The following is a 19,291-nucleotide window of genomic DNA, read 5'->3' on the forward strand; positions in this document are numbered from 1 at the left end:
CACAGTAAAAAAAATGTCAATGGCTTACCGCCATTGCCGTTGATTAATGGCAATTGCGTTTTCGTGCATTCGATCGATCGAGCCGGTTAGCTAGCTATGTTGTTGTCACAGCACTGGATCGTCCATCTTAGATCGTCGTCGCCATAATAATCCATTCTATCTGTTTCTTTCAATCGCCTGTATCTCCTATTCCTTGTCCCAGGTGGCATTTCTGGTCAAAACAACGTTTCTTTGACGGAACAGAGCCGACGATGTGGACCTCTCCAGTGCCCCGGTTTGGATTCATCTTGTAAACAAGGCCTGTCCAGTGTGGCTTTTCAAAATAAGAGCTCAAATGGGAAAAATGGGGGCGTGAATTAGATCCACATTTTTCAATAAATGCTAGCGCTGTAAGTGTTAAAAAACTAACATAAACAACGTAAAAAGTTGAAATTTGGAGAGACCATGACAAAACGGACAAATAACACTTTACTGAGTGAAAGAAAACATCTACAGAGGCCCCCAGTCTTCTGCTCTCTGGCATGAAATCCTGTGTGTGTGTGTGGTGCGTGCGTGCGTGCGTGCGTGCGTGCGTGCGTGCGTGCGTGCGTGCTCGTTTGTGTGTGCGTGTGTGCATGCATACGCTGCAGCCGACAGATGAAGTACAGTCCGTGTGATGCTGACGACGTGTCATCTTGTCTCTGATAGGCCCTTCCTGTTGCTGCCACCGCTGATGGAGTGGATGCGAGTGGCCATCGTTCACGCCGAGCATCGCAGGAGCCTATTGGTGGACAGCGATGATGTCAGACAGACCGCCAGGCAGCTCCTTCCCGGGCTGGACTGTGAACCCCGACAGCTGAAGTAAGACAAAAGACACACACACATGCACGCGCACGCACGCACGCACGCACGCACGCACGCACGCACGCACGCACGCACGCACGCACGCACGCACGCACGCACGCACGCACGCACGCACGCACGCACACACACACACACACACACACACACACACACACACACACACACACACACACACACACACACACACACACACACACAAATTAATGCATCATGTTGCACAAAAGCTGCTCTGTGTTTATTTCTTTGAATCTATGAACTGTAGCTTCATTGTCTGACTAGTCACTCTGACAAACACGCTCCACTTAAGGATGAAATATTGATTCTTGTGTGAATAAACATTATGATTAAAGATTAAACAGATTAAAGGTGGCCTTGGTCTGGCTCGTGCACAGTAGAATCCGGGTAATTTCTTTTTTTTACATGTTCAGACTTAAATGAACACTGGATTTCTACTGTGTGGATGTCAGTTTTGCAGTCAGTATATACAGTAAAATAAATGTATTTGTAATTGTATACACGGACGGGCCACAAGAAGCTTTGTCTATAATCTTTGTGTATTCCACTGTCTTACTTTGCTGGTATGAATGGATCTCACAGAAACTACATACTGACAGGAATTGATCCAATAACAAATTGTATATCTCTTTCTCTCTCTCTCTCTCTCTCTCTCTCTCTCTCTCTCTCTCTCTCTCCCCCCCCCCCCCCCCCTCCCCCCATCAGGCCTGAGTGTTGTTTCAGCTCATTCAAGCGTCTGGACTCCAAGGCCGCCACAGACAAGTTCCATCTGGACTTGGGCTTTCGCATGCTCAACTGTGGACGCACAGACCTGATTGGTCAAGCCATCGATCTGCTGGGGCCAGACGGCGTCAACAGCATGGACGATCAGGTACCCAAGGAGTGGATTCATGCTCTTATATTAATTTCAGTATAACCTTCCTAAACCTAAATCCACATTTTTTATTTTAAGTATCCTATATCTTAACTGCATGCATAACAAACCAAACCTCACCGAGTTATGATTTTAATTGTGGAAGGACCTGCTTCAATAGACATGCATGCCTATGTTACAATGGGTCTAAACCCATTGTAACTTTAGACTCATTGAAAACACCCGTCCTTGGTTCTGGTGGCTGACATTGTCCTTCTAATCTTAATGTGTGAGGAATGGAGGAATGTGTGTTCTTCTCTTTCTTAGAAACAAAGGTTTTACACATACCCCTCATGCCAGTCACCAGAACTATACTGTACTGTTGTAAAGAATCTACACACATACCCCTCATGCCAGTCACCAGAACTATACTGTACTGTTGTAAAGAATCTAACATGGTTCAAATGGAGTGAGGAGCGTGCATGTCTCTGCATGTCATGCACGTGTGCCGTCTGGAACGGAGACACACTGTAGCAATATGCATCGGAAGTAACACTGACAGATCGCTGACCTCATGTGTATTTCTTTCCTCCTCCTCTCTCCGTCTCTCCCCTCCATCTATCCGTCACGGTTGTGGCGCCCCCTCGTTGTGTCTTTCATCAGGGTATGACCCCTCTCATGTACGCCTGCTCAGCTGGAGACGAGGCCCTGGTCCAGATGTTGATCGATGCCGGGGCCAACCTCGACGTGGCGGTAAATACTCACACGCTAGAACACAAACACATGCTGCCTTCACAGGCCGCTGTCTGTGTAAACCGCTCCAAGCTTTACTACCAGCCATTCCCAACCTGTGGGGAGATGGCAAGTGTTTTGATTGATTGATTGAATGATTGATTGATTTAATACTTCATTGAGTTTTTTTGTTTTGTTTTTTTGAGGGGTGCTAGCCCCTCCTATGTCCAGCTTTGAGGGTTTGTGTAAACACAAACATTGTCCTAACACAAACATGGAAGGCCATTGATAATGAATGGCCAGTTTTGAGAGTTTGTATAAATACAAACATTGTGTAAACACAACCATTGAAGACAAAGGTGAGGATGCAAATTGTGATTGGCCGGAATGAGATGATGTATGATGATAAGAGCGCTCCTCACTTCACACGGGTGTGATTTTGGTCCTAACACAATTTACGTCACATGTGTCTGAGCAATTTGGAAATTGTGTCCTACACAAATACGTAAATTCTCCATTTATTGTCAATGGGAATTTACGTTGTGTAGACCAGCAAATCGGCTATTTCGGTCCTACACAAAAGTTTACTTACAGTCTCGTCTGTGTGTGTACTGGTGGTATGTCACTCTGCCTGCAAATGTGACCACCCAGAGGGCGCTGAAAACGCAAGCTTGTAGATTGGCTATTTTCGACAAATGTTCCCCCTAGAATAGGGATGGTAGCGTTCGAGTAGTTAATGGTAAAAAAACTTTACCATCACCGAAACGCTTGGTGCCCCCCCCTGTAGTAACTCTGAGGACCCCCTAGGGGTCCGGACCCCCTGTGGTAGACCTCCATATTGTGGTGTGTAATAATGGGTGTCTTTCTGTGTGTTTCCAGGTCCCACCCTGCTCCCCAAAGCACCCTTCCGTTCACCCGGACAGCAGACACTGGGCGGCCCTCACCTTCGCCGTGTTGCACGGCCACATCTCTGTGGTGCAGGTAGGGTGAAAACATGCACGGTACACCAAAGACATCATACTGTCTACACGGTACACCAACGTAGACATCATACTGTCTACACGGTACACCAACGTAGACATCATACTGTCTACACGGTACACCAACGTAGACATCATACTGCTTTGGACTTTTGACATTGTGCAGCATGTTAAGATCTCATCGCTTGTTCAAAACTGCGACACATTCCGTCTGTAAGACGTCGTGAAACGTCATAGGGACTTTCATTGGTTCAATATTTATAAAACTCACAGACACACTTGACCACTTTCACTTAATTTTGTGGAAGTGAAATAATATCCATAATGCCATGGAACTCAGCAGTGTGTGTGTGTGTGTGTGTGTGTGTGTGTGTGTGTGTGTGTGTGTGTGTGTGTGTGTGTGTGTGTGTGTGTGTGTGTGTGTGTGTGTCCTCTAGCTCGTACTGGATGTTGGGGCCAATGTGGAGGGAGCTGCCGTCCGCAATGGACAGGAGAGCACAGCCGAAAGCCCGTTACAGCTGGCTTCTGCAGCAGGTGGGTGCACGTACACACATGCACGTACACATGCACACATGCACACAGGCACGCAGGCACGCAGGCAGGCAGGCAGGCACGCACGCACGCACGCACGCACGCACGCACCCCCCCCCACACACACACACACACACACACACACACACACACACACACACACACACACACACACACACACACACACACACACACACACACACACACACACATACACACACACACACACACACACACACACTTTGTTAAGCTTTTAGAATAACACCCACTGATCTTGCGAGAGATCGAATTATGGTCAATGATGGACAAAGTATTCAACCAATTGAGTCCAATTATAGATGCTCTTGGTCAAATATTACTCAACAAGTGAAGGTTCCCATGTAAAATTTGTACTACATTTGAAATAAAACAATAATACTTTTCCCCATTCCTGGAAAAGTAGTGGGGTCAAAAGTACAATATTTGTCTTTGAAATGTAGACCAAAAATAAAAGTAAAGTTCAGATTCTCAAAGTACAGCGCTCAAGTAACTGCACTGTGTTACTGTGTCCACCACTTGGCCTGCGAGAGAAGGATTGAGTTATGGTGGACAAATTGAAGGAAGAAGTGAGGAAATGAGAGGGTTGTTGTAAAGCGGAGATGAGGGGTGGAAGGAGCGCAGTGCAGTGCAGCCTGCTGCGGTGGTTCAGAAGCTGCCCGGCTGCATTCCTATGTGGGATAGTTCACAGGCCACACATAGCTGCAGCCAAACGGGACACACGCGCCACATGCACATGCTCCACAACGCAGCTGGTTGTGTGTGTGTGTGTGTGTGTGTGTGTGTGTGGTTGTGTTTGTGTTTGTGTGTGAAGGTCAGATACCAACCCTATCCTATAGTTCCGGTTGTACAGCGTCGTATTGTTTAGACAGATGCTATAAATAGGTTCATGGTTTCTGCTATACTAGTTTCTTGAGCCACTTTGCTGCTCTCAATTCATTCATTCTTATGTAGGCCTATGTGACTAGTTACAGAACCTTCCTTATTGTAAGTCACTCTGGATAAGTGTGTCTAAAAAGATTTGTCATGTAAATATAAGTAGCAAGTTTCCTATCATAATCGCTGTTACTGTCCACGAAAGCCCTATATACTTTGCCGTGTACAACGATTATCCTATAATCTATAAGCTCACACACAGAATAGCATTTTTTTAGACTATTTCCGGTATTGACAATTCTTGCCTACAATGACAAGCCCTAAATACGGATGCCCGGTTGAAAGTGGTTGCATTTGCTTTAGGGACACGTTTAGGGACCTTTGCGTACATTATCAGATTATGTGTGTGTCTGTGTGTTTTCCAGGCAACTACGAGATGGTCAGCTTGCTCCTGGCTCGAGGGGCTGACCCGCTATCGAAGGCGCGCGACGGGAACGCCCTCACCTCGTCCCTCTACGAGGACATGAACTGCTTCAGTCACGCCGCAGCGCACGGCCACAGGTACTGGGAGGAGTGGCTCCTGGGGGTCCCCAGATGAATTATTGATAGTTAGGATAGGAACCAAATAGACCCAAACAGGTCTGTAAAACAGAGAGTGTTCAAATGGAACCAAATGGACCCTTACGGGTTTGTCACTCTGCGAGTGTACAAATGGAACCAAATGGACCCCTTACACTTACAGGTCTGTAACTCTTGAGAGTCTACACATGGAACCAAATGGACCCTTAAGGGTCTGTACATCTGAGAGTGTACAAATGGAACCAAATGGACCCTTACGGGTCTGTACATCTGATAGTGTACAAATGGAACCAAATGGATCCTTGTAAGTCTGTAACTCTGAGAATATAAAATTTGTTCATACATTTGTACTTTCTCAGAGTTATAATGGTTCCATTAGTACACTGTCAGAGTTGTGCGGGTCCATTTGGTTCCATTAGTACACTGTCAGAGTTGTGCGGGTCCATTTGGTTCCATTAGTACACTGTCAGAGTTGTGCGGGTCCAGGGCCAAATGCATACCAAACTCATACCAAAACCTTAACCCATTCAGGACTTTTGGTGTTTTAAGCCTTATGTTATACTTTAGCTATTGAAAAATAGCAGATCTACAAGCTCATAGTGCGGCACCGAGTGCCGCGCTACGAGCTTGTAGATCTGTCTGAAAACAGTTTGAGAACCACTACTCCGAAGGGAGAGAGTGTGTCCGAGTTAGCGCCGCATCATGTCTTCACCTCAGTGTGTTCTGAAAGCCGCTGATGTTAGTCAGACATGCCCACTTCCTGTAGCATACGGCGGAAGGGAGAAGTGACAGGTCAGGCAATCCTTCCATACAGAGTCCATCTGTCCCAGAACAGCAGCTGGCAGAGTAAAAGCAATACCCACCTGTTCAGTGTGTGTGTGTGTGTGTGTGTGCGTGTGCGTGTACGTGTGCGTGTGTGCGACTTTGCGTGTGTGTCAGATCACAGGATATAGACTCAACACTTCACATTCCAGGGTGATTGTGACAGATTATGTAATCAGAGAACAAGGAAGGATTACTTGAGTAATTGTCATTGAGATAACCACTCAAAGCTGCACTCTGTAACTTGCATGTCCTTCCCTGAGATTCGAACCTGTAACCCCTGTGCAAGCACTGACTTTTGTTTTATCACCACTGAGCTAATGGAGCTAATTAATTACTCTGGGGAGAAATAGAATTTTGACCTTAAAGGGATAGTTCACAATTTTTGAACTTAAGTTGTATGAAATACTTGCTATTAATATATTGGTTGCAACAGTATTGCCCGAGTCCCGTGGTGGGAGTTCTGCTCTGGTTTTGGTGAATATTAAGTAGTTCAGGTCATTTTGTGGGGGGCACAGGGGGCCACGCATTAATAGTAAATGAATCCACAAAACTAGCGTCATTTGTATTGTTGACCTATTTCTAAAATATTAGTGCAACTTTAGCTCAACTTTGACCCTACTATCACATGGAACTATTTTTTGGGCGTAGTGATATGGACACAAAAAACATAGTTCTGTGTGATAGAAGGGTAAAAAATTTACGAAAGTTGCACTATATGGTAGAAATAGGTCAACAATACAAATGACGCTAGTTTTGTGAATTAATTTACTTTGAATGCGTGGCCCCCTGTGCCCCCCACAAAATGACCAGAACTACTTAATATTTCACCAAAACCAGAGAAGAACTCCCACCACGGGACTCGGCAATCAATTAATACAGTTGCAACCACTATAATAATGGCAAGTATTTCATACAGCTTAAGTTAAAAAATTCTGAACTATCCCTTTAAGGCATTTATTTTGTCTTCCAGTAGTATGCCTGCCACATGGATCTAAAATATGTCTCAATAGAAGAGCAGGTAGACTAACTACTATACCACACAGCTGTGTTAGTTACTGGATGGACATACTCCCATACAGATTGGTTACATTTTATTCGCACAAAAAGTTACCCCATTTTGCCCTGTCTTATATTCTTTGTCATACGATGGCGTTATGCTGTGAAAATGACTCATCTACAAGCTCACATCTCCTTACTCATCTTGAGACGCACTGTGAAGTTGCAGATCTGCTGTTTAATCATTTCACAATGTAGAGACACCTGGTTGAAAGTGGTTAACCAGTGGTTAAAGCTAAGTTTCTCTATCTCTCTCTTTCTTTCTTTCTTTCTTTCTTTCTTTCTTTCTTTCTTTCTTTCTTTCTTTCTTTCTTTCTTTCTTTCTTTCTTTCTTTCTTTCTTTCTTTCTTTCTTTCTTTCTTTCTTTCTTTCTCCTTCCTTCCTTCCTTGTCTTTCTAGGAATGTGCTGAGGAAGCTGCTGACGCAGCCCCAGCAGGTCAAAGAGGACGTCCTGTCGCTGTATGAGATCCTAGCGGAGGGGGTGGTGGGCGAGGAGGAGGCCGGGGGTCCCCTGCCGCTGGCCGAGGGGGCCATGCCCAAGCTCTGCAAGGCCCGCATGAAGGCGCTGCAGGAGGCCAGCTACTACAGCGCCGAGCACGGATACCTGGATGTCACCATGGAACTGCGGGCCATGGGTACGTGTGCAAAGGAAACCAGCGTCACTTTTTAGTCAAGTGCCGTACTTCAAGGACCACTTCACCGGTTTTTAACCTATGTTCATGCAACTGGTCCTCACTGAAGCTGCGTTCACACGGGCAGATCGATGCAAAGATACAGTCTATTGTCAACGGAAGCCAGCGACATGACAATGCAAGGACTCAATGATGCATGTAGCTCAAATAAATGCTCTGATCTTTGCAACTTTGCATCTTTGCGTCTGCCCGTGTGAATGCAACATAATGCTCATTATAATATTCCCATTTGTTGTCTATCCACTCTGTGTCTCAGAGTAGGGCTGTGGACAGTTCGGAAATTCGGAATACAAACTAATAGAAAGGCTTTCTATTCCTGGAAAGTTAGCATGTAATAAAAGCCACTTGCATTAATAAAAAATAAATATTGTGTTTGAAATGACCAAACCTGCCTGCCGATGATGTCACTGGTAGGCGGCTTTTTGAAGTGTCCACAGCCTTCCTCTGAGACACAGACCGGGTAGAAAACAATGCTACCCTAATTTATGGATATGGGTGAAGTGGTCTCTAAGTACAATTTCGAGGTACTCCACTACATCTCAGAGGCAAAATAATTATTGTACTTTTTACTCTGCTCCAATTATGTGAAAGCTTTAGTTAGATCAAGGCCCTGGGCACACATGTCCTACTTTTTAGCAGATCTACGAGATCACAAGCTTGTGAGGTTGCAGATTGTAGAGTAGACACAGCTATTTTAGGTGAGTGACATTACGCGCCACCAAGTGTCACTCAGACTTAAGCGCTAAATATTGAATGCATCTCCCCCCCCCCCCCCCCTCATCATGACCAGGTGTGCCGTGGAAGCTCCATGTGTGGCTGGAGTCTCTGCTCTCTTCCCAGCAGCAGTCCAGCACGGGGGTCACCCTCTCCCTGCTCAGAGAGTTCACCTCCATCAGGGAGGAGGACTACTGTCTGGAGCTGGTCGACACGGGCCTGCCCCTCATGTTCAACATCCTACGCACCACCAAGGTATGAGCCTCTCGGCTCTCACAACAACCAATGCACACTTTTTATATATCTTGTAGAGTTTTGTCATGAAATACGTAGCACAGAGGTTGACAGAGAAGTGGCGTCCTCGAGGGGGTTCACCAGCAAAATGAGCATCAGTTTAAGCACTTTAACGGTTTAACCATATTTATACACTTCAACTATATTTTATTGCTGAGGCAACACCTACCAGCAGCTCCCAGTACTGCCAGTACTTACAGCATGTCTTAGTTACCAGAGCCATGCTACTTTTTAAATGCTCACAGGAGCTTGTACATTGGCTATTTTCAAAACATTTTGTGAAAATGTGTGAAATCATTTTGAAGACAATTTTACAACATAAATATCTTATGGGGGACACAAAATCATGCCAGGTGTGAGTCCACAGCCAACAATTTGGGAGTCCTTGCCATGAAAAAATCACCAATGTACGTAGAAGTAAAAAAAATGATGTGTTATTAACAGCTGCACTCTTCTCCTGTCTGTCACGTGTATTTGCATTCAGAATGATGCTATTACCCAGCAGCTGGCGACCATCTTCAGCCACTGTTTTGGCCCAGCACCTCTACCAACCATCCCTGAGGTGAAAGCCACCCTCTCAGCGCAGCTGGGTAAGCAACGGTTTTAAAACCTTGCACGTGTTTGGACAAGTAGCGATGATGCACAAATGACACAACATTACATTTGGACTTTTGCGGTGGTGTAAAGCAACTAAATACATTTACTCAAGTACTGTACAATGTTGAGATACTTTTTACTTTACTGGAGTGTTTCCCATTTTCGGTACCTTTTGATACTGATACTACTTTTGATACTGATACTTTTGTACTAAAGTACATTTTGATTACCGGACTTAAAACTGAGTATCTCTACGTTGCAGCATTGATACCTTTACTCACCTTTAAAAACTAGTACTCTAGTACGAGTACTCTTTCCACCACCACCATTGTTTGAAATTGTTCTCCCATACGGAGATTGAACTGTTGCCGTCGTCTGTCTTCCCCCGCAGACCCTCACTTCCTGAACAACCAGGAGATGTCTGACGTAACGTTTGTGGTGGAGGGTCGACCGTTCTATGCTCACAGAGTCTTGCTGATCACCGCCTCGGACAGGTGAGAGACCCAGAGAGACAGAGTGCATGCCATGCATGCCATTTAAAAAGTTGCTACATCTATTCGCTCCGTAAGATCAGAGTTTTATACGTTTAGGGTGAGCTTTTTTGCCCCATTGGTGAGAGGCAAGGCTCAGCATTTTATATTGAGACTAGTGCAGTGACTTTTGGGCGCATGCAGAGTAGCTCATCCAAACGACTTTACACTGGACTTCCTTGGGTCCTCACCTCAGCAATACACCCGCAAAATGTAAAGTTGATTAGATGAGTGGTTTGTGAGATATGCAAAGGATAGACAGACAGACAGACTATGCATACAGAGATTCCTGGAATGTATTAGATAGATACATCGCATATGTAATCATTCTGACTGATGTGATTTTCTTGATTAGATTCAAGTCTCTGCTGGCGACCTCGGGTCCTGATGCGACCCCTGGCAAGGAGATTGAAATCGGCGACGTCAAGTACAATATCTTCCAGGTAACAAATCAGTTTGTTGAGTCTTCACTTAAAAACCTGCATCATATGTTGTACACATATTTGTGTCCTCCTACTCAAGGGATGGTGGATATCCGATTTGTGGAAGCTGTAAGGATTACTTGTATATTATCTAGAAAATGATATATATATATAGACCCTTTGGATATCAAACATAAACATTATTGTGTTCAGTAACCATTCGTTAAAGATTAGCTAATGCTTTCCTAGAGATCACTGGCTCTCAAAATTGGGTCTGGGGACAAATGGCAAATGGCCTATTGAATATGAAACTGTGGATTCTTGAAATGCCAAAAGTTGAGAATCACTGTCGTTGGGTTGTACAATTTGTATATGATAATAAGAGAAGGAATTGCCAGCACTCCAAAGTCCTTCTGGTAGTTTTTAATTCATGAAACAGCATGGGCAAACACGGGCGTGTTTCCTCGTCAAGCCTCCTTCAGTGTGAAGGAGGCTTGACACGTCCGTGTTTGCCTGGTGCCTTTTCATGAATTAAAAAGCACAGGAACAACTCTTTGTCCTAGGCTATACATTGAGTCTTGTTGAGCCCTGCACCCGCTAAACTATTGCTTTAAGCCATTCAGGCCTGACGTCGAAATAAAAAAAAAAGTTTTCTAAATCATGACAATTTTCGGAAAGATTTGAGGCACATTTTAACGATTTAAAAAAAATAGCAGACCTACAAGTTCATAGCGCGCCACTCGGTGGCGCGCTATGAGCTTGTAGATCTGCTATTTTTCAATAGCTAAATTATAACATAATGTTTAAAACACCAAAAGGGGTTCCCGCCCCAAAATGGGTTAATGGTTAATGTGGTTAAACGCTAACGTGACATGGATGCGTTCCAGGTCTCAATGGATTAAAGGGCTGAGTTGTGCTAGTTTTGCTTCTACTTTGTGTCATTTGTGACCAATAAAGCTGGACATGACAAGTGACATCTGACCTCTCCCCTCCAGATGATGATGTCATACCTGTACTGCGGAGGAACGGAGTCACTGAAGACCAACGTGTCTGACCTTCTACAGGTGAGAATGACCCAAGAATCAATCAAATGTGACCAGTTTAGTGTCACATCACAGGTTACGTGTGTGAGAAAGAAGTTGTTTTTGTGCAAAGCTCCATCGTTTTGTTGTTTTCAGAAAGGAAAGAAAGAAGAACATCTAAGATATCTACATATCGTCTCTGTCGAGGTGGAAACCTCACATATCCAAAAACCGTTACTTTTCCGGATTCAAATGTATAAAACAGCAAAAGTTGCAGATCTACAAGCTCAAAATGCATCGCTTCGTGCCACGTTTCTAGCTTGTGGATCTGCTACTTAGGAGGCTTTTGTGTGATGCTGTAGTATGATCAAGTAGGGCGTTCATTTACGAAGAAATAATAATATGGAGATAGGAGGTGGTGGTGCAAAAAAATAGGTGCCGACTGTGTGTAAACACGGGTACATCAGTTGCTCTTCATACACGTCCGCTGTGGACACCACAGTTATCACTTCATGGCACCATTACAGACCAACACAAATACAAAACAGATGCGTAGAATCGGTCCGACTTAGAAATATCCTTGACAATCTAATCATGTGGTTTGGATGCGGAACTCTTGTTGAATGAAGGGGAATTATTGTGTTTCCTGCTCCTTGCCAGTCCTGGCCCCTGCGAGTATATTCCTAGTATATTTATCGCATAATATTTTACTGCTTGGGTTTAATATTTAATTATATTCGTTTGAATCTATCTATTTAAGTAAGTAAGTAGATCAAAGTGGCTTGAACACCCTTGTTCAAGCCACTTTGATCTACTGAAAATGGGGTCTATCCCCATTTTCAAGTGCTAGACTGCTGGGAAATGGTTGCTATTGCAACACCTACCATCAGCTCCCAACTTACCGCATGTCTTAGTTACCCAAGCCATGCTATTGGCAGAGGCCAGGATCAAACCCAGTACCATGCACTCCAAAGGCTCCAAAGGCGTTGTGAGCTTGTAGATCTGCTATTTTCACTAGTTTGGGTCCTGGGGAGACATCACATTTCTCTTTCGGATGACGGTCTAAAAAGTTTGGAAACCACTGCTCTATATCGACTGAGCTACCAGGACATTTCTCCAATTATGATTTCATTACGCAGCCACTATTTGACTATGTATGTGATGTTGATGGCAACATGGAGCATTTTGGGTGCGTAACAGCACTAATTATTTCTGGTGTTCTCTTGTAGCTGTTGTCAGCTGCCAGCCTGTTCCAGTTGAGGGCGCTACAGAGGCACTGTGAGCTCATCTGCTCCCAGAACATCACTCTGGACAATGCAGTGGACATCTACAGGACAGCCAAGGTAACATGTCCGCACGCACAGTCCCACGCACGCACGCACGCACGCACGCACGCACGCACGCACGCACGCACGCACGCACACTAATGCTTGGAATGGGTTCAGAATCATGCTATTTAAAGCAGAATGAAATTTAGAAAATGTTGCCTTTGGTGGCCATATGGATTTGGGGCTCTCACAAATTTTGCTCTTATTTTGGCGAGGGGCATGGGGGCTCAATTTGTTATTTAACCTTCATAGGTGGCAAATCCTTTCTCTTTCTGACAAAGTAAAAAATGTTGATTTTAAAATGACTTTTAGCTGAGAAACATCGCTATGGCAAACAGTAATTCAATAAAAGTAAACTTTTATTCAGGAATAATAACAGACAGAATGCCTCGATGAAAGCCATGTAATATAAACAGCTTCACTATCTTCATTCTCTCCTCTTTTCTCCTCCAGGCCCACGGCTCAGTGGAGCTGAGCACCTTCACCGAGGGTTACTTCCTGCAGCACATGCACGCACTCCTGGAGAAGGAGGGCTTCAGGAGCCTGCTGCTGGCCCCCACTGGTGCCACCACCGGGGCCCGCACGGGGCCACACGCCTCGGCCACATCTCTGGCCCACAGCGGCAGGGGAGACTCGCCCGCGGAGGAGCTTGAGGCCACCTTAGCACGTCGACTGCGCTCTCTCTATGTCACCTCCAGAGTTTGAGAAGAAGGATGCAGATGAATGGAGTGGAGAATTTGATGAGGAGGAGCAGGCTGTGCATACTTTTGGACTTATATCGCAGATACAGGTATCGGATGTGATGTCAGCAGCTTTAATAGTTGATGGAAACAGACTGTTGATCGTGTTTGACAATGACGCTGACACTAGCGAGAGGACGTTCCTGCCACTCGTTTAAACCCTGCTCCTCCACGGACAAGTCAGTGTTTTATCTTCAGTGCTGGCCATTTATTGCAGTGTACGACATGTCCACCCACCAAGTGAGTGGAGCGGACGTGATGCTCTTTCTACGAGGCTCTGGAAGCTTGAACATAGAGAGAGAGAGAGGGGGGGGGGGGGGGGATGAGAGGGAAGCGAAGGATGGATGGATGGAGGCAGCAGGTGAAAACTCTGTGAATTTTAGGACACTTCTGCCCTCTAGTGGACAAACCCTGACAGTTAGGATTACAAGTGGGAGAGTCAGTGGTTGGTGTTATTTCAAGGACCCCTTATGACTTTACAAGGATCCATTTGAAACCCCCTCTCTCTCACGGAACCCTGAGGGGGCCCGCTTTGAGGGCCACTGGATCTACATTGGGGTCTTTCTGCTATGTTCCTTTCAGCGGGTTGACAGTGAGGAGGTAGATAAAATTATACCTCCGTCATTGACATAAGCTTTGGATTGTTTTCAATTCACAAGTGGATTAACAAAAGTACTTTGATTTCTTTTAAATGTAATTATTTGCTTTTATTTTCTATTTCTATTAAAAAAGATAAAGAAAAAAAAGGAAAGAAGAAAAAAAAGAAGTATGTCAGGAGAAATAAAACACTTAAGTAAGTAAAGACTGGGATGGACATTTTCTATTTAAAGAAGAAAAGATGCGAGAGTATTTAACAGGGAGTTCCCTTTTTATTGTTTTAATCTGAGTAAAATTATAATAATAATAATAATAATAATATTGTTAAAAACAAATGCTTTTTGAGTAGCTGTTATTTTTGTCCTGTTAACACTTTTAACAGTTAATTAAGCTGGCATTAAGTTGGGGTTGAATGCTTCTACAAAGGTTCAATAAGAAAATCCAACATGGGATTTTGGAATACATACACTATGATGTAATGCTTGGTATTGTAATAAAGGTCGACGTCTAGGAAACGTGGAATTCTGGCATTCATTTTATATCATGGTCGAAAACCATGAAGAACGACATGCTACAGTATGTCGTTTTTCATGATTTTCATTGTTTGTTTTATCGTCTTTAACCAATAAAAACGACATACTATAGTATGTAGTTTTTCATGGTTTTCGACGACATACTATCACACAGTATTAGGTAAGGTAAGGTAAGGTAATTTTATTTATAAAACGCCTTTCAAAACAGTTGTTACAAGGTGCTGTACAATAAACTAATAGGAATAAAACAAGAACATCACAATCAGAGATAAACCAACGATGAAACATCAGCAAAAACAGTACATAGAAATAGATAAAAACAGAAACAGAACAGTACATATTATCATACTAGCAGTATTAGTGATGCACCGAACTTTCGTCCGCAGAAAATATTCGGCAGAAAATGGCTAAAAATGCATTTTCGGCCTATTCGGTTTCGGCCCGAATAGGCAGAAAATATATCACTGAATAGTGTATGCAATTAATGCTTTCAAAAGAGCTAAATACATGTTTTATGGACCCATAATAGTGGTTATTATTGTCTCCACCAGGCCGAAGGCATGGGGAGAGAGTATGTTTTGCACTCCGTCCGTGTGTGTGTCCGTGTGTGTGTGTGTGTGTCCGTCCGTCCTTCCGTCCGTCTGTTACCAGCTAATCTCCGGCACCGTTAACCCGGTCGATGCCAAACTTTGCACACACACTCCCTGGATGCCAACGATGAACCTCTGCCCCACATTTTCCAGAACGGCCTGTTATAGCGCCACCATGAGGCAGCTTTTCACATTTTTTACCTAAAACTGCACCGATCTGCGTGAAACGTTGCATGCACACTCTCTAGAGGCCAAGGACAAACCGTTGACCTGCATTTTCCGCATCTGCCTTTTATAGCGCCACCAGGAGGCCGACTTTTGTAAAACACATTTTTTGATATTACTCCTCCAGATTCTGTCCAAAAAATCCACAAATCGTTACACACTATCTCTATGGTCATGTGCTCAAGTCGGATCTGTCCGATATTTCATATTCCATCCTAATTGGCTATAATTAGCTTTCACAGTTTGCAAAATTGCCCCGTTTTGAACAAAAGCCTCAAATCATGAACGCAGCATGCAATTTATGTGAAATCTTTCACACATTTTCTTACTAGGCTGAGGAATATATCCCACCCTTTTCACATTGGCCTGTTATAGCGCCACCAACAGGTTGATTTTAGCAAAACACATTTTTGGAACAAAATGCCTCAAAAACATGTTTATATTAATCCTAAACATTTTGCCAAACATCTCACACAGTCCTATCCTCCTGGTGGAGACCTGTGCCCAGAAGGGCACTTTTTCTAGTTTAAGTTAAGTTTTTCCATAACCATTTATTTTGCCATAAATCAGGTAGCTTTAAGGTACAGCAATGGTAGGAAAAAAGATATATCATATTAATCATATTCGGCCAACTGTTTCCTATATTCGGTATTCGGTTTCGGCCAAGAATTTTCCTTTCGGTGCATCCCTAAGCAGTATACTACTATACATCATAAAGGTGAAACCACAAAAAAAATAATATATATATAATACTACTAGTAACTAGTAGTATTATATATATATATTTTTTTTTTGTTGTGGTTTCACCTTTATTTTATATTTTTTATGGAGGGACAGACAGTAGGCTGACAGTAAATGGGGAGAGAGATGGGGGAGAGGACATGCAGTGAGGGCCGTCGGGATCGGGAGTCGAGCCCACGGCACACTGCCAGACTGGATTACCAGCCAAGGTGCCTGGACCACTGAGCCATGGCCCAGGCCTACTAGTAGTATTCTAGTAGTATACGGGTAGTAGTATACTAGAAGTATAGTAGTAGTATACTGGTAGTGTACTACTAGTCTTCCGAAACCATGAAGTATGTCGTTTTTTCATGATTTTCATAATTTTTTTTAAATCCTCCAAAAACATGAAAAACGACATACTATAGTCTGTCTTCCGAAACCATGAACTATAGTATGTTGTTTTTTCATAGTTTTAAAAATATACAGTAGTACTTTCAAATTTGAGAAATGTATAATGGGGTCAATGGCAGATTTTGGCACGTCAAAAAATCACTTTCACCTAGAAACTCCATTCACACTTTTTATGATTCAGCTTACTGTGGAGACACATGCTGGAACTTTTTACTTTGAAATGTTTTGTAGTTTCTGAGTTATTTAACTTAAATGCACAATGCATTCTCAATGGCAATAGCACAAACGTTGGCACGCTACTAGTCTTACATACTTACACCTAGAAACCCCATTCAAACTTTCAAATGTTCATCTTAAGGTGGACATGTTTGCCTGAAAATTAATCTTTGAAATGTTTCATAGTTTTAAAAATACTAGTCCGACTCCTTACCCGTTCTGAATATATGAACAGCAAATGATGTTCAGTGTGGTCGTGTGGGTCTGTTGCGCAGAAAAGTGTGTCCCAGTATTAATCTGTGTCCGTCCCAACATGCATTTCATTGGTGACACTGGTGACACGTGATTTGCGGGGAGATGTGGTTTTTTTGTCGCAAATTAATTTAATTAAGATGAATGTTAGAATGTTTGGCGTGTGTAATGCAGGGCCGATTGAGGTTGGAGGACAGGGCTGTGCGGCGCTAGGTTCCGTGAGGCGGTCCGTGCGTCGTGGCGCTGTGAGATGGCGCAGAAAGCGAGCAGCTGTCTTGCTCTATGCTAAGGAAGTACTCTGACAGACAGACAGCGACCGAGCGATTTAAACAGCGAGCGAGCGTCCGCTAAATTATTAGATAGATAGTGCTTTCAAATTTGATAAATTTATAATGGGGTTCAATGACAGATTTTGGTACGTCAAATAATCGTTTTTACCTAGAAAGTGAGTTTCATATTTTTTTTCAAATCCTCCAAAATCTTGAAAAACGACATACTACTATGTATATAGCATGTCCTCCGAAACCATGAACTATATTATGTCGTTTTTTCATGTTTTTCATAATTTAAAAAGAAATCCTCCATAAACATGAAAAACAACATACTATAGTATGTCTTCCGGAAGCATGAACGTATGTCGCTTTTATGTTTTTCATAATTTTTTAAAAATCCTCCAAAAACAAGAAAAACAACCAAAACCATGAACTATAGTATGTAGTGTTTTCATAGCTTTAAAAATAGTAGTGCTTTCAACACTTCAACCTAGAAACTACAATCTACTTCTCTCTCTACTTATCCTCAGTTGTTTTCCTTTTTCCTTGTTCTATAAGTCTCTCGGTGGATCCAGTAAGTGGTGGTGGCATGAGGCTTGAACCTGCAAGTGCTGCAGTGCAAACATCCAGGTATCAGCGAACTATGCACTCCACCATCAGTACCTTTGCCAGAGTGAATGACTTTTTTGTGCGCTTTTATCTTCTTCTTTCTGCAAAGTAAAGTTTCAGAGTGAAGAGCAGAGTTTGAACCCACAATGTCTGGATCATGTGGACAGACGCTTAACACTGTGAGCTACAACACTCTCTGTGCTCTATGATGGTTTCTCCTCTCTTTTATCTGTCTAACATGTATGATAACAAAGCACTGAAGACACGTGATGAACAGCAAACACTGAACCCAAGGGCCCATTTGAAGTGACAACCAGAAGAACAACCTAAAATAGAAGCTAAACTATGAACATTCTCAGAGAGCTCAGTGGCTCCCAGTGTTAAGGCAATGTCTATGTGAGTCAGAGGTTGTCAGTTCAAACCCAGCTGAACTCTGTTTACTTTCACCCTTGAGCGTGTTTTGGAGAAGAACACTGCAAAGAGATGGAAAGCTGAGCAGGTTCTCAAAGAGCATGGTGGCTCTCTGGGTTAAGACACTGTCTATATGATCCTCAGGTTGTGGGTTTGAATCCAGCCAAGGCTCTTCAATCTGAGACGTCCAGAAGAACACCCTAAAACTGTGATAGGTTACAGAGAGCATGGTGGCTCCCTCTACTAAGACACTATGTATATGATCCTCAGGTTGTGGGTTTGAATCCAGCCAAGGCTCTTCAATCTGAATCATAGATGGGGGACTGTTGCCAAATTATTTATTTTGTGTCCTTGTATAGTATGTTTTCCGAAACCATGAACTATAGTACGTCGTTTTTTTCATGTTTTTCATCATTAAAAAAAACTCTGTGTGGGGGTCCCCGGGGGGAGTTCCAGACCCACAGGAACGCACCCAGGGTTAGCAGGGAGAAATCCAGCAGAGCCGAACGCCAAGTCAAATATCATATGCACACTCATTACTCATTCTGTAATAAATATTGGTAAATCTATTCGTGAGTTGTCTGACTGAAATGAGACGTAGCTTGCAGAGTTAGTTCAGTCAGACATACTCGAGGGGGTTCATGCTATGCTCAAAGGCGCATACTATACTCAAGGGGTTAACATGCTGCATTACTATCACCGTCTCCACACCATAGCGCAAAACGGTCTTAAGCTGCGCACTTCTTAAGCTGCGCGCAGCTTAAATTCTGAGTTTTTAGACAGCTGG

At 43.5% G+C, this 19,291-nt stretch overlaps 1 protein-coding gene across 1 annotated transcript in view; it reads left to right on the top strand.

Moving 5' to 3' along the window:
* abtb2b (ankyrin repeat and BTB (POZ) domain containing 2b) overlaps positions 1-14,777 on the top strand; it is an 83,314-nt gene extending 68,537 nt beyond the window's left edge. The window contains exons 4-17 of the mRNA XM_079501345.1: positions 688-840; positions 1,564-1,729; positions 2,375-2,464; positions 3,323-3,424; positions 3,861-3,957; positions 5,292-5,427; positions 7,726-7,961; positions 8,809-8,987; positions 9,511-9,616; positions 10,015-10,117; positions 10,509-10,596; positions 11,571-11,639; positions 12,827-12,940; positions 13,379-14,777. Coding sequence (XP_079357471.1) covers positions 688-840; positions 1,564-1,729; positions 2,375-2,464; positions 3,323-3,424; positions 3,861-3,957; positions 5,292-5,427; positions 7,726-7,961; positions 8,809-8,987; positions 9,511-9,616; positions 10,015-10,117; positions 10,509-10,596; positions 11,571-11,639; positions 12,827-12,940; positions 13,379-13,630 — 1,891 coding nt within the window. The 3' untranslated portion in view covers positions 13,631-14,777. The remainder of the gene's footprint in view (positions 1-687; positions 841-1,563; positions 1,730-2,374; positions 2,465-3,322; positions 3,425-3,860; positions 3,958-5,291; positions 5,428-7,725; positions 7,962-8,808; positions 8,988-9,510; positions 9,617-10,014; positions 10,118-10,508; positions 10,597-11,570; positions 11,640-12,826; positions 12,941-13,378) is intronic.
* The last annotated feature ends 4,514 nt before the right edge of the window (positions 14,778-19,291 follow it).

This window comes from Electrona antarctica (assembly GCF_951216825.1).
Source record: "Electrona antarctica genome assembly, chromosome: 5".
Taxonomy (NCBI): Eukaryota; Metazoa; Chordata; class Actinopteri; order Myctophiformes; family Myctophidae; genus Electrona; species Electrona antarctica.